The sequence below is a fragment of the Onychostoma macrolepis genome, chromosome 02 (genome assembly GCF_012432095.1).
Source record: "Onychostoma macrolepis isolate SWU-2019 chromosome 02, ASM1243209v1, whole genome shotgun sequence".
Classification (NCBI taxonomy): Eukaryota; Metazoa; Chordata; class Actinopteri; order Cypriniformes; family Cyprinidae; genus Onychostoma; species Onychostoma macrolepis.
The window spans coordinates 20,571,572-20,585,640 of NC_081156.1; the positions used below are offsets into that span (position 1 = coordinate 20,571,572).

Genomic DNA, 14,069 nt, shown 5'->3' on the forward strand with positions numbered 1-14,069 from the left:
AGATCAAACACTATATCAGACTGATCTGATTTTGATCATCAGTAATAAAACGGACTCTAATCTTTATTTATTTTATAATAATGGTTATGATGATGATTACAACATCGCCTAAGTAGTACATCACAGCATTACTGTAACGCAAATAACGACAGTAACTGCATTAATTAACAATAAACTACAATAAATAATTCTCATTCTCAAAAATAATCGTCAGAGTGCTTAATGTAATTATCAGAAATAATTATTTAGGATAATTAGGATGTCTGTGGATTTATGTTATGAAACAGATACATTTTTGTGATATACATTCATATGAAATCACCCCTTCTGACACCCAGCACTTGTAAATTGTGTCAATAAGAGGCGTTGGGTTCTGGTGTACACTACTATACTCTGTAGATTCTCGGATTTATCATCATGCACAACTCATGCAGTGTTTTCATCAAAGCTCCGCCCCGGAACAATCCGCGATGACAAGTAGTACCCCGTGTAAATCGTTTTCATTAAATAAGGTCACATCTTAAGGATTTTTTTTCATCGCTGCATAAATTGACATTCAGTTATGTGTTAATAGAACAACTAACAAGAAACTAACAAGTTTGTGTTGTGTTCCTCTTTCTACGCCCTGCACATTTGGCGGGAACGGCGCATGAATATCTAGACTAGAGTAAGGGAGGGGAAAAACAATCCGTAGTATTAAAACCCGCGGGAGCAGCTGTTCGAAATCTTGCAGTAAATGACAAGCAGCCGCTCTGGTGCTGCAGTCGCAGAAGTGCGGAGGTAGAGCGGCGCGACCCACTCCCACTTTGGACTTACTTTCACCTGATACTTCACATACACTGCCATCTGACCATATTGTCAGCTTTCATTCAGCTTCACCACAGCTACGGTAAGTCTTTCTGAATTATTCTCATTTTGGACGTTTTTGTGTATTTATGTAAATAACTACATTTGGCGAGCTATTGGTCTTTAAACCTTTTGGACCATAAAATCAAGACTATATTCTTAAATATTTTAAGTCTACATAAGTGTTCTGTATTTAATACGTGACACCTTCAATAAGTTGGTGTGTTTGTAAGACAACTGTGCTGCGCTGAAGTTTATACTTAAGATGAATCACTAGTTGTGCAACATTTAAAGGGGCGAGTTTTTAACCATAATGTATTCTTGACAGGCATCACCATGCCGCTGAATTCAAGTATGGAGAGTAAAAATTACGATTACGACTACGACTCCTACCAGCCCTATTTCTATTTCGACAACGAGGATGAGGATTTCTATAACCACCAGCACGGACAGCCACCGGCGCCCAGTGAGGATATATGGAAGAAATTTGAACTGCTCCCCACACCGCCGCTCTCCCCCAGCCGGCGTCCCTCGCTGTCAGACCCCTTCCCCTCCACAGCCGACCAGCTGGAAATGGTGTCGGAGTTTCTCGGGGACGATGTGGTGAACCACAGTTTTATTTGCGACGCGGACTACTCCCAGTCTTTTCTGAAGTCGATTATCATTCAGGACTGTATGTGGAGTGGATTCTCCGCCGCGGCTAAGCTGGAGAAGGTGGTGTCGGAGAGATTAGCGTCGCTCCAGGCGGCGAGGAAAGAGTCTTCCAGGAGCGACTCTGTGGACGGCTGTCGGTCCAGCCCTAACGTCAGCTACCTTCAGGACATGAGCACCTCTGCCTCACAGTGCATTGACCCATCAGTAGTGTTTCCTTTCCCGCTGACTGACAGCTCAAAGCCGTGTAAACCGTCATCCACACCGACTCCCACAACACTGCCACTGGATACTCCACCAAACAGTGGGAGCAGCAGCAGCAGTGACAGCGATTCCGGTGAGTAACAGCCAGCTGATTAAAAATAAATGTGCTCGTTTGACTGGTCAGCTTACACTTTTAAATGGATTTCGATTTATACGCTGTGTTTGTTGCTGCTTATTGGGGTTTCTTTTTAACAATGTAAGAATGCGTGGTGGTTAAAGCGTTAATACTAGATTGCGTAAAGGGACGCCCACTGCGCGTTATTCTACGCAAAGTTGTCTCGTATGAATAAGCAGAGCGGCAAATTGACATCTGTTTGCTTTTTAACCCAAACAGATGACGAAGAGGAGGAGGAAATCGACGTTGTCACGGTGGAAAAGAGAAAGTCCGTGAGAAAGCCTGACCCAAACGCAACGCATCAAAGCCCCGTCGTCCTCAAGCGGTGTCACGTTAATATTCACCAACACAATTACGCCGCGCAGCCATCCACGCGGAGCGAGCAGCCTGCAGTCAAGCGGATTAAATTCGAGAGTCACATCCGGGTGTTTAAACAAATGAACCACAACCGTAAATGCGCGAGTCCTAGGACGTCGGACTCTGAGGATAACGACAAACGCAGGACTCATAACGTGCTCGAGCGGCAACGGCGGAACGAGCTCAAACTCAGTTTCTTCGCGCTGAGAGACGTAATTCCTGAAGTGGCCAACAACGAGAAGGCTGCCAAAGTGGTGATCCTCAAGAAGGCGACGGAGTGCATAGCGACCATGCAAGAAGATGAACAAAAACTGATCTCGCTTAAGGAACAATTAAGGAGGAAATGTGAACATTTGAAACAGAGACTTGAGCAGTTAAGCTGTTCTTAAGTTGCTTGGACTTAATTTATGGACTGAACTTGTTTTAAGCATCCTTGTATGGTTCTGTCAAGTCAATACAAGGTCTCGAGGGTGTGGCAAGTAGTGAGCAATCTGACATTGATTTATACAGTTACACTGCCTCAATTTGAACATAATGGAGGTTAGACTTATTTGTATTTTATTTTTTAGTAATGAAATGGTCTGCGGTTCCATTTACTGTTGGCCTTAATTTAATGTTTTGTTTTTGTAAGTTTTGTACATACTGCACATATGTATTCAAGATGCTGTTGATTTCTGAATCATAAAATGCATTTCTCTATAAAACTGTGTTTTTGGCTAATCCTGTATTGTGGACTCGTTACTTTTTGCCTGTTTCAGTCTCATGATGACTTCAAAGCAATCAATTAGGAAATCCATTAAGAAGATATTCATGCACACATTTGATGTTTAATGAATTTGGCATATTTTCAGTCTGTTAAGACTGTTTTACATAACTTACCTTGACAATGAAATCATCTGTTTGTAACTTTAGGATGACTAATGCTTGTGTCAGAATTACATTCTCTATTTACAAGCATCAAAGCCAGTGCCTTACATAAAGCTACTCATGCTGAATCACACGTCTACACATTGATTTTGTCACTGACTGTTTGATCTTGGCTACACTGATTTGAGTAAGTGATGTTTACAGTGGGCTTGGTTTTAGTAAACTGCATGTTCTACAAGAAAATAAAGAAGAGTGTCGAATTCTGAGAGTAATTGGCATTTAACTTTCTAAGATGAGCTCTGCTGCACAAACAAATGTCTCCTTCCCTTCAGTGGAGCAGTTTTGAAGACCATACTGGAACAGGGAATCTCATAAGGAAACCAGCTTATTTTTTCCTCACCTTAAACTCACAAGCGCCATGTTTGTGAAACAATTGGTATTTAAGGGTTCAGTAGATGGCATACATACTCCTTTTCATACCTGATTTTAACTTCTTTAAATCATTTTCACTGATATCATTTTTGTCCTGCTAACTGTATGTCAGAAGATTAACTAAACTACTGGATGGATGAGGGCAAAATCACAGAATAAATATGTGATTTGTGCCTTTTGCATACATGCTTAAACCTTATCTGTTCACACTTTTAATACGCTTATGGTACATGACTTAAAAAAACATTAAAACATGCTCCAGTTTGTCAGGCATCCTCAATCGAACCACTTAATACCTGTGGAGCACAAACATTCAGAGGTAAATACTGTCATGTCATTTGATGGTTTGCCTAGCCCTAGTCAGACATGCAAGAGTGTATTCTCATCACAATCATTTCTAGCAAATACATTATGATTATTACATTCTTTGTGACAGGTAAGTGTCTTTATGACCAACCTTGGACTCATGTAGATGAAAACTCAAAGAAGTTAAATAAGTGACATCTACTACAGACAGGCTGACATTTAGGGTAAAAGTTTTAGTGTCAAACACTGTGACATTTACAGTCACTGTAAGGATGATAATGAAGCCAAACAGACTATATAGGATAAAAATTACGAGCCACAAGTTAATTTCTTATAGTTTTGTGGAGTGATAGATGAAGTTGTCGCGCGGTGACGTCAAGCCCTGATCTGACTCTATGCAAAGCGCCCCGCGATGCGCGCGTGCAGCTGAGCACATGGAGGAGAGAGGACGCACACTTAGCAGCCTGGCTAATGTAGCCTGTGGGTCGCAAAATATTGGCAAATGAAGAACATTTCAGATCTGGAAAGTGGACTGACTTGCCTAAGGCGTCCTACATGGTAAGATTCTTATCCATTGTTGCGTTTAAGGTGTATCCAGTAGTTGTGAAACAAAATCTTAGCTTTAGCTAAACAGTGTGCTCATGTTTTGTACCACAGGTGCAGAGATTTTATTCCGTTTCATAAGCAGTAATCAATATCGATTATTCAACACTTTATTGTAAACCATTATTAATTTTTATGATTATACATTAATTTGGGCAATGGACTTTGCACGTTTAATGAGCAGTGATTTGTTGTTGTGATTTGTCAGAGCTTTTCCTTTTGATTTAATGCCATATAATATTGACATTTGCAGTTTTCTATTAGCTTTTTATGTAGTCGTGACATTTACGTGACTGTTACTGATACCATTTTTATGTTACCTATAGAAAACATTTATTTGATGACAACTTTAAAGACTTTGTATAGAGTTTGTCTAGTTGTCTAGAAATGGTTATTAAAAGATACTACAGTGCACTCCCTACTTTTTTTTTTTTTCTTGTAAAAAGAAACATAATTAGCTAAAAGGTTACAATGCTATCCTGCCAAAATGGAGGTTTTTCTTTTATGTGCATATTTTATAAATTACAGTTATTTTTGTCAGCAAGCAGATCCATTTATACATTTTTAAGTATGATGCGTTAAATGTACCATTAAATGTATTTACCAGAAAAGGGCCATACAAATTTAGGTCAAGTTTGTAGATTTTTTCTGTCTTAATTTGAAGGTCTTGTCACTGTCACTATGTAAGCAGTTCCTGTCTTCCCTCGGTACAGTGTGTTGACGGAGTTCATAAATTATTTTCTAAGGCACTCAGTCTATCATTGGAGTTAGGACTACCCTGTAAGAGATTTATGATCTGGAGGCCGGTGGTGGACAGTCATGAGGAGGTTCCCTCTACCATTATATGATGTCAAATTAAGTCACACAGCCTTCATGGTCCTATCAAGTATGGAATCCTGTAGAAAAATGAATTGGAGAAAGTATAATCCTACATATGCAAATAATACAGTGACTCTAGGAATGACATTCTAAACTTGTATGCATTTCTTTCTTCGGTGGAACACAAAAAAATGTTTTTGTCCATGCAGTAAAAGTCAATAGGGCGCTGTTTTGTTTTGGACCCCGTTGTCTTTCACTGGGACAAAAGCATTTTTCAAAGTATCTTCTTTTGTGTTCTGCAGAAGAAAGTCATCATTTTCATTTTCGTGTAAACTTTCCCTTCCAGTTGTCCTGTTGTGTCCCTGAAGGACTGCTGACACTTCCAAACATGCATCTCATCACAAATGCAGGAGCATTGTGCGGATCTGTAAATTAAAAGGAACATACTTGCCTGTACAAAGCTGTTCCATACCTTCAACGTGTCCCTTGAGAGCAGACCTGACTCAATCAGATAGCTTAGATTTCAGTCTGTTACTTTGAGGTTGAATGGTCACCATGATTAAGTGGTCCACGCATGGACCCCCTTTTCAATGCAACTGAAATTTTCAGTTTAGAATCATCTGTGTTGACCTGAGGTCTGGTGGGTGACCATATTTACAGGGAATATGGCACAGCTCCCTCAAGACAGTTGACATATCATTTGTCTCTCATATAAACTCTATACTGCTGACTTCATTATTCATTGGTCATGAAGCATGGATTCAGATGCACCTGGGGAGATGTAGCAGCTGGTGGAGCATACAGAAATGATTGCTGCAGCAACATGGCTGAATTAGTTTTGATTAGATGAGCGAGAATGTTGAAGTGGATGCGCTGGATGGCACTTTGTTGAAGTTAATGATCCAGAAACAGAGCTGGCTGGTTGTTCTCCCATATAGGAACACAAGTTAGTGTTTGGTTAAGGCATGACTTTTCTATCTGATCCCATTATATAGCTTCATTTATGGGTTTTCAGAAGTTGAAGCCCAAACCCTGTCTGGAACTGACTAGTATTGAGTGTTCCAGATATTTAAATATTTAAGAGCCAAATGGCTTTTATTTGATGACAAAATACCAAATGATTAAGTAAATATAGATACTGTTACTCTAGTGACAATCCTGTACTTCTGCCGTTTTGTACAGTAAGAATTTTTGCCAAACCATAGCCAGTAATATTGCTGTGAAATATTTACTTATTGGATATTTTAGTGAATAATTTCATTTAGAATGCCATTTATTACAGCAGAGTAGTTATGAATATGTATTTTAAATTACAAGTAACCGTTTCGGGTTCATTTAGAATCAGACATAACCAAGAATTGATTCACAATTCAGTGAGGGTGATCAGTGAAAGCTATGAAGTAGGGCTGCATGATTAATCGAATGCGATAGTCATCCGCATCTCGTCAGTAAAGCCGGTTCTGTGATTAGTAGTAAATCTCCATCACCTGCTTTCAGTGGTGTATTGTATCGATTAACGAAGTAATAATACTTTGTTACAGTACTTAAGTATTTTTTGGGAGTATCTGTACTTTACTTGAGTTTTTATATTTCAGCCAACTTTTATTTCACTACATTTCCTAATTAAAATGTATACTTTTACTCCGATACATTTCCCTGAAGCATATTCGTTACTTAATACAAAATAGTATTACCCTACCCTAACCCTAACAGACTGCAGGAAAGCAGGTTTGACGAATCAGTGGTCTGGCACTTACAAGTTAGACTCCTAAAAACACCTTTGCTCGTGTGCAAACAAGCGCGTGCAGCCGTGGATGATTAATTTTCCACTCAAGTCGAGTCTGGGGTGTGCGATAATATGGTAAGTGTTGTTGTAATAGGGTGACCATACGTGCCATTTTTCCTGGACGCATCCTGGCCAGGATTTCTATATTGCCTAAAATATCTATAGGATTTGGCTTTGTTTGCGTGTACAGACCGATCAGTGTATGACATCGGTTCCTTATGTTTTCGAAACGCTCTCAAGGTACTTTTAATCAAAGCAATATAGAAATCCTGGCCAGGATGTGTCTGGGAAAAATGGCACGTATGGTTGTAATGATGTGAGATCTGACATGATCAAGTAGGCTATATCACCAAATCACACACAGAGTGCACACACGGTAATTTATTAGTCTATTAAAACTCAACATTCCAGGCATTCTAAATTGTGGATGGCAAAAATGCTTCTTTATGCTTTTTATATTTATATAATTTAATATAGTTAACTTAATCTATATCACTCAAAGAGTACCATTTTTCTGCAGATATAAGCATAACACATTTAATCATTTTATACAAGTTCAGTAAAGCAAAGTGACTTACATTTTAGACGTAATATTGCTTGTTTTTGCTCAATTTTGCCAACGAAAATAGTTCCAAACAAAGATCACAGCACTGTTTTGCATCTCTGAGCGATGGACGGTGTTTACTTATTCAATCAATCGACTTTTTGAACGAATCGGTTGAATAAATGATTCAGTGATTCACTCATTAACACAGTTAAATGCTTTGTTTCTGAATGAATCAGCCGTTTGAATGAATCAGTTGAATCTAAATGACTCATTAACAGTGACTTGCTGTCACATACTGGCGGTTTTCATTTCACATTTCAACTATTTTTTTTCCATGTCTAAATATTTCAAATATCAGTATTCAACATTTTATGTTAAAAACAAAACATTAGGCCTATTTATGCATCTGTAACTGCAGGTTAAATACATCCATTTCCCCTCTGACATACATAAACTGTGTAAATGCATCTAAATGCTATTTCAGATGCAGATTCCAGAAATGTTTTCTTATGTTGGAATGAAAGACACTAAGTACCATGTGAAGTGCTTCTTATTCATACCCAAAAATACAAAATGGAAGAAAGAGTTAAAACTGAACACAATCTTGCTACTCGAGCTGTGTAAGAACATTTTTTATATATATTTATTTGCTTCTTTTCCATTTTGCATTTACTTGTACTTTTACTTTCAGTACTTAAGTACAATAAATATCACATACTTTAAGACTTTTACTCAAGGAATATTCTAAACGGTGACTTAAACTTCTACCAAAGTCATTTTCTGGTAAGGTAACTGTACTTTTACTTGAGTATGGCTTTCAGGTACTTTATACACCACTGTCTGCTTTCAGATGGAGCAGCATTTACTACACAGAGCCATAGTTCACTCACAAACTACGCAAAATTGCGTTCATTATCACAGATAATATAATCGCGCGATAGTGAAATCAAAGATATCATTCTGCGATTATGAAAGCTGTTTGCGTAGCTTGTCAGTGAAATATGGCTCTGTTCAGATGGAGATATACTACTGATCATAGATCTGTGCTTCACTGAGAGGTACGCATGACAATCGGAGCTTTTGCCTAATCGCGATTTATCACCTTTGCGATTTAATTTCGATTAATCGTGCAGCCCTACTCCGAAGTCTTTTCTGACTCACTAAAAAGAACCAATGTCATGTTCATGACCATAGACATAATATACGTTGACGCCTCATGATGTGCTGGAAAGTAATCTAGCGTCGCCGCCATATTGGTTGGGTCTCCTCACTCTACACTAGCACCAGAGTCAACGGAGAGCGAGCAACTATGCCCGTATTAATTTATAACCGGCGCAGTATTGATACCAGATCGCGTGGGATTACCTTTCACAAGTAAGATTGAACAATAATTTTGCTTATTTTACCATTTATAATATTATGTCATCGTAACTAACGTTACTTACGTGTAACGTTATTACAGCAGGAACTGGTACTCTCTCTCATTGTCTCTTGCTGGGGTTTTTTCCAGAACAGTTCTTTTTCAAGGGTTTTAGCTCCCCAGCCCCAGTTGCAAGCCTGACAGGCTAGTGTAAGATGCTGGAATGACCTGGAATTATAATGCTTACTTTTCCAGGCCTTTAAAAAAAAATGTACTGAGCTGGTACAGTATATGTGTTACAGAAGGGTCGTTTGAGTGTGTGAGTGAGAGAGAGAGAAATAAATTCAAATGAACAATCAAACTTGTTTCTTTATTAAAATATAAAATTCATTCATTTATACATTTATCAATATGCCATAGCCTACCATATGTCTTTGTTAAAGAGCATAATACAAAGTCTTTTAGCATGAAAGCACATATTTTTCTATGTGTGACAGCGTCCTGTATCATAACTAAATCTCTGCCATTTGTAACAAACCAAACCGTGTGAAAATCCGGTAAAAATTCGGGGAGTTATGATTATTGTAGTTGGGGATACACCTTCCTCAGTAGAAATAAATGCAGGGGGGGTGTATTGGGGACCCATCCAAGATGGCGGCCGCGCTGATACGTCAGCTCCAATAGGCAGCGTCAGTCTATGAGGTGTCTACGTATATTATGTCTATGTTCATGACCATGTCACTTGCAGTATGGAAGCCTGTATGGTCAAATATTAATGCCAAACCCAAATTAGTAGGTGAAAAACAGTATGTGAACAGAGTAGTATGTTCGAATTCACAGTATTGATAACACAGTAGGCAGAAAGTCCCCAGATCACCTACCATTTCTGGTGAGATTCTGAAATGGCATCTGATGGACACTATACTATCCCACAAGGCCACTGGAGAGGATTTGTGAATGGCAGTGAAGTGTCTGATGCTAGTAGGTCACATGACAATGACAACATGATGAATGTAGTACATCAGGCTTACATTCACAATACACACATTCTTACTATATAGAACGTACTTCTTTACATACAAAGTAATTAAGTAGAAGTACCCACTCAGAGAGTCTGCATTTCTAGACGCAGCCTCACTTTTTTTATTTCCGCCCTCAGTGATTAAAACCAGAAACACTGTGATTCTTACAGGCGCGGTTGTACAATGCTTTGCTCTGACTCATAGATGGTGTATGCACAAAATGTTTTTCATTAAATGTTAAATATTAATACGTTTTATAATTTATACATTTATAGCTTGCGTTCATAAATTGCAAGCTCAACATAATTCATTTAAAAAATGGTTCAAAGTCATATTTTATCAGACAGCAGACATCTATTGTTACATCATAATAGAAACATTCTGTTCATCTGTAGTGAAAGTCAGACTGCGGTTAGGATGGTCACTCAACCACGACCTGAACTCATGTTCTCTTTCATTTGCATAACCAGACACTGTGTATTTGTCTCAATAACAAAGCCCAGAGAAATCTTTATTTAAACTCTGTGCCCCTGTGGAGTGACTGAGTTGTAATTGCCTGTTGCAGTCTGTCCATTTTTGGCTCTTAACACTGAGCATTTAAATGTTGAGCGTGAGGCCGACATGGTCTCATCCTGTCCTTCTCGCACTGGGGGTCATCCGGGGCACTGGAAGCCTCCCAAATACTGAGACTCACTCTCTCTCTCTCTCTATGTCTGTGATACTGCAGTATGCTTTAGGGATTGATATGAAACTTAATCTTCGGCAACAGCTTCCATAAGAGGTTGCGATATTTAGCCAAGTGCTCAGCTGTTGTGTGTTACGTGGTTTGTAAAAGATGTCCAAGACGAGTTATCCTATCCTATTGCTCTCGTTCACCCATCACCTAGTTCTGTGGATCTCAACTGGTTGGTCATGACCCAAAATTGGGTCTCAGATTTCAAAATGGGTCACAAATCAGAGTTAACTGAGAAATAAAATTCAGCTAAACATAAAAGTAAATAGGCTTATCAACTTATAAAAAGATTGTCACTGACATGGTTATTTCAAGCCTTTTTAAAAGTTGATGTCATGTTTGCTCCACAAAAATACCAAATGGATTTGCAAATCTAATAATTGTTTCCTTACAGGTTTCCCAAAAACTCCTATGAACTCTTTTGCCTCACCCATATCATTCAGACAAACAGTGACCTATGACTGGCTTACTTACAGTTGTCTTTGCACAGTAAACCAAGATAGAAGGAAGTATTACACATCTGACCTTTAGTTATTGTTGTAAATGTTTTACGCTCACATCAATACATTGCCCTGCCATAAACGTGATGGCTGTATTGCATTTTAGCTTGTTGTGAAAATATAGGTGATCAAACTTGCTCTTGATGTTAATGCTGAAGCATTCCTTGAAGGCAGGAAGTGATCAGATGGCACATATTTTATATCCCAGCCTTTTACGAGCATTTTATGGATCAGATAGCAATTCCTAGAGTCCAGGTTTGTTCGTCATGGCTGACTGAAGCAATAGCTGTGGTGAACAGAGCAGCCTTCCCTTTCATGTTATGGGTTGAGTAGTTGAGGACTCAATGACTTGGGCTCTTCTGCACAAGCTCTTCGTGTCCCCAGGGAGGCTTGAATTGCTCTGGCCGGCCCATGTAAAGGAGAGGAGATAGCCGGCCATCTGGAGAACACGATACGATCACCACTGGTTCCTGCCATTTAAAGTGCCCCATCATCCCCCGCTAGCACATCATCTCCCTTGGCCCTGACGCATGTTAAATGGCATGTTAGCCATCAGCAGCCTGTCATATATTTTATGTTGTCTTGTTTTCGTTTGTTCATTTATACCTGGCTATTATAACCAAACTCGAATGTGAAACGAGAGAGCTCTGTATCATGTCCTTTGTGGGTTGTGTGTATGTTCATGCCTGTGTGTTTGTATGTGTTAGAGGAGTATCATGTTCTCCTGCACACACACAAGGATGTATAGACATATCGCAGCCAAACACAATGAATTATTCAACCGGGCTCATACTGTGTGCTGGTTGGACGATGCAAACAGAAGCCACACAACAAATTTTAAATTCTAAAAAAATCTATTTCTGTATAAAATATAAGCTCACTCTTTGTTCTCAAGTAACATCTGGAAGAATAAGAGGAACCAGTAAATGATGCAGAGGAAATAAACCAGTTTTTTTAAATTGCGGTCAGAATCAAGCTATTCTTGTGATTGTCTTGAAATTAGGGATGCACTGAATGTTCGGCAACCGAAATTATTTGGCCAATAATAGCAAAAAAAGAAGAAAAAAAAAAAAAAGCGCAAAGACAGAATAAATTGTACAGAACAATGACGTGACGTGATCATAGAGACTCACACTATGCAGCAAACATGTTGGCAGTGTGGAAGCATTTAGAACTGTCAGAGAAAGACGCAAATATCATTACAAGCACTGACAGCGAGAGACTGCTTAGTGCTGCATCTGCATCTCATGTCTCTGATGAGAAGTGGAACGGTGGTTGTTGCTGGTTACTTTATGATTGAAATTGGGAAATGGCCTTAATTACAACCCGAATGTTGGGATGTTTTTAAAATTTGAATAAAATGAAAACTAAAAGAATTTCAAATCAATGAAATTTGAGTGAGCCAATCAATGAGCCAATATTTTATTCACAATAGAACGTAGAGAACATAACAAATGTTTAAACTGAGAAATTTTTAAATTTTATGAACAAAATGAGCTCATTTCAAATTTGATGCCTGCTACTGGTCTCAAAATAGTTGGGAGGGTGGCATGTGTAGCATCTCCTCTTCTTTTCAAATCAGTTTGAAGACATCTGGGCATCGAGGTTATGAGTTTCTGGAGTTTGATCCCATTCTTGTCTGATATAGGTTTCCAGCTGCTGAGTTTGTGGTCGTCTTTGACGTATTTTTTGTTTAATGATGCGCCAAATGTTCTCTATAGGTGAAAGATCTGGACTGCAGGCAGGCCAATTCAGCACCTGGACTCTTCTACTACGAAGCCATGCTGTTGTAATAGCTGCAGTGTGTGGTTTTGCTTTGTCTTGCTGAAATACTCTGCAGTGTCGTCTGAGGGCCCGAAGACCACGGGCATCCAACAAAGGTCTTTGGCCTTGTCTCTTACGCACAGAGATTTCTCCAGTTTCTCTGAATCTTTTGATGATGTTATGCACTGTAGATGATGAGATTTGCAAAGCCTTTGCAATTTGACATTGAGGAACATTGTTTTTAAAGTATTCCACAATCTTTTTACACACTCTTTCACAGATTGGAGAGCCTCTGCCCATCTTTACTTCTGAGAGACTCTGGCTGTGTTCGAAATGGCATACTTGATTACTGCTTACTGCTCAGTACACAGTGCATACTACCTACTATTTTTTTTTAAAGAATAGTGTGTGTGATACAGTATACAATAAGCAACAAATGATTCAGAGTAGTATGCTTAATTGTCACATGACAAACACAAACATTAATTCAGCACAGCTGTCAAGGTTGTTACCTTACAAACAATGTGCTAACTATTCCTTTTACAAAGGCTTGTTAATAAGGCTTCATATTAGTAAAACATGCTATATTTCCCAATTGAACTCATTTCATAATTGAAGAACTTTACATAGGCTATTGGACTGAACTGAATTAGCTGTCTTTAACTGATCTCTCTTTAATGATATTTTTGGCAGTTACACTAATTGGAAAAAGTGATATATTCTAGTTACACCAAGTGCAAATAATGATAAATTCTGTTTACACTAAAATAGCAGCATTTTCTTTAGCAACAGGTGTGTAAATAGTAGTTAGGTGGCAGATATTTATACTTCAGTACTGTAGTACATTATAAAACAGTATGCAATAACATTTTGAGTGTAAATTATCATAAATTTTATTTGATGAAAGCCACTTTATTGGGACAAATACCTACCTTCAGCTAAGCACACTGTATTATTAATGAGGCGTTTAATTTCCACTTTCAAATATTTAATTTTATATTGAAAATAAATGCCTTTCTGATCTGGTATGTGATGGGAAAATGAGTTGCACGAGTTCAAAGCACAAATCTCGCGTCTTTTACTCACTGCGCCACTGA

At 38.6% G+C, this 14,069-nt stretch overlaps 1 protein-coding gene and 1 long non-coding RNA gene across 8 annotated transcripts in view; both read left to right on the top strand.

Moving 5' to 3' along the window:
- The first annotated feature begins 655 nt into the window (after window positions 1-655).
- On the top strand, window positions 656-2,953 carry mycb (MYC proto-oncogene, bHLH transcription factor b). The gene is made up of 3 exons (XM_058746920.1): window positions 656-889; window positions 1,175-1,834; window positions 2,096-2,953. The coding sequence occupies exons 2-3, from the start codon at window positions 1,183-1,185 to the stop codon at window positions 2,620-2,622; spliced, it is 1,179 nt and encodes a 392-aa protein (XP_058602903.1). The 5' UTR covers window positions 656-889; window positions 1,175-1,182; the 3' UTR covers window positions 2,623-2,953.
- A 1,246-nt stretch (window positions 2,954-4,199) lies between these two features.
- LOC131521835 (uncharacterized) overlaps window positions 4,200-14,069 on the top strand; it is a 56,609-nt gene continuing 46,739 nt past the window's right edge. For 2 of the 7 annotated variants that reach the window (XR_009266379.1, XR_009266380.1), the window contains exon 1: window positions 4,200-4,396. This is a non-coding gene — a long non-coding RNA (uncharacterized LOC131521835). The remainder of the gene's footprint in view (window positions 4,397-14,069) is intronic. The other 5 variants (XR_009266382.1, XR_009266378.1, XR_009266372.1 and 2 more) reach the window with 4 other exon arrangements.

Coding starts and splice junctions, on each gene's coding strand:
- mycb (XM_058746920.1), top strand. CDS start 1,183: ATGCCGCTGAATTCAAGTATGGAGAGTAAAAATTACGATTACGACTAC. Junction 1,835..2,095: donor CAGCAGTGACAGCGATTCCG/GTGAGTAACAGC, acceptor TAACCCAAACAG/ATGACGAAGAGGAGGAGGAA.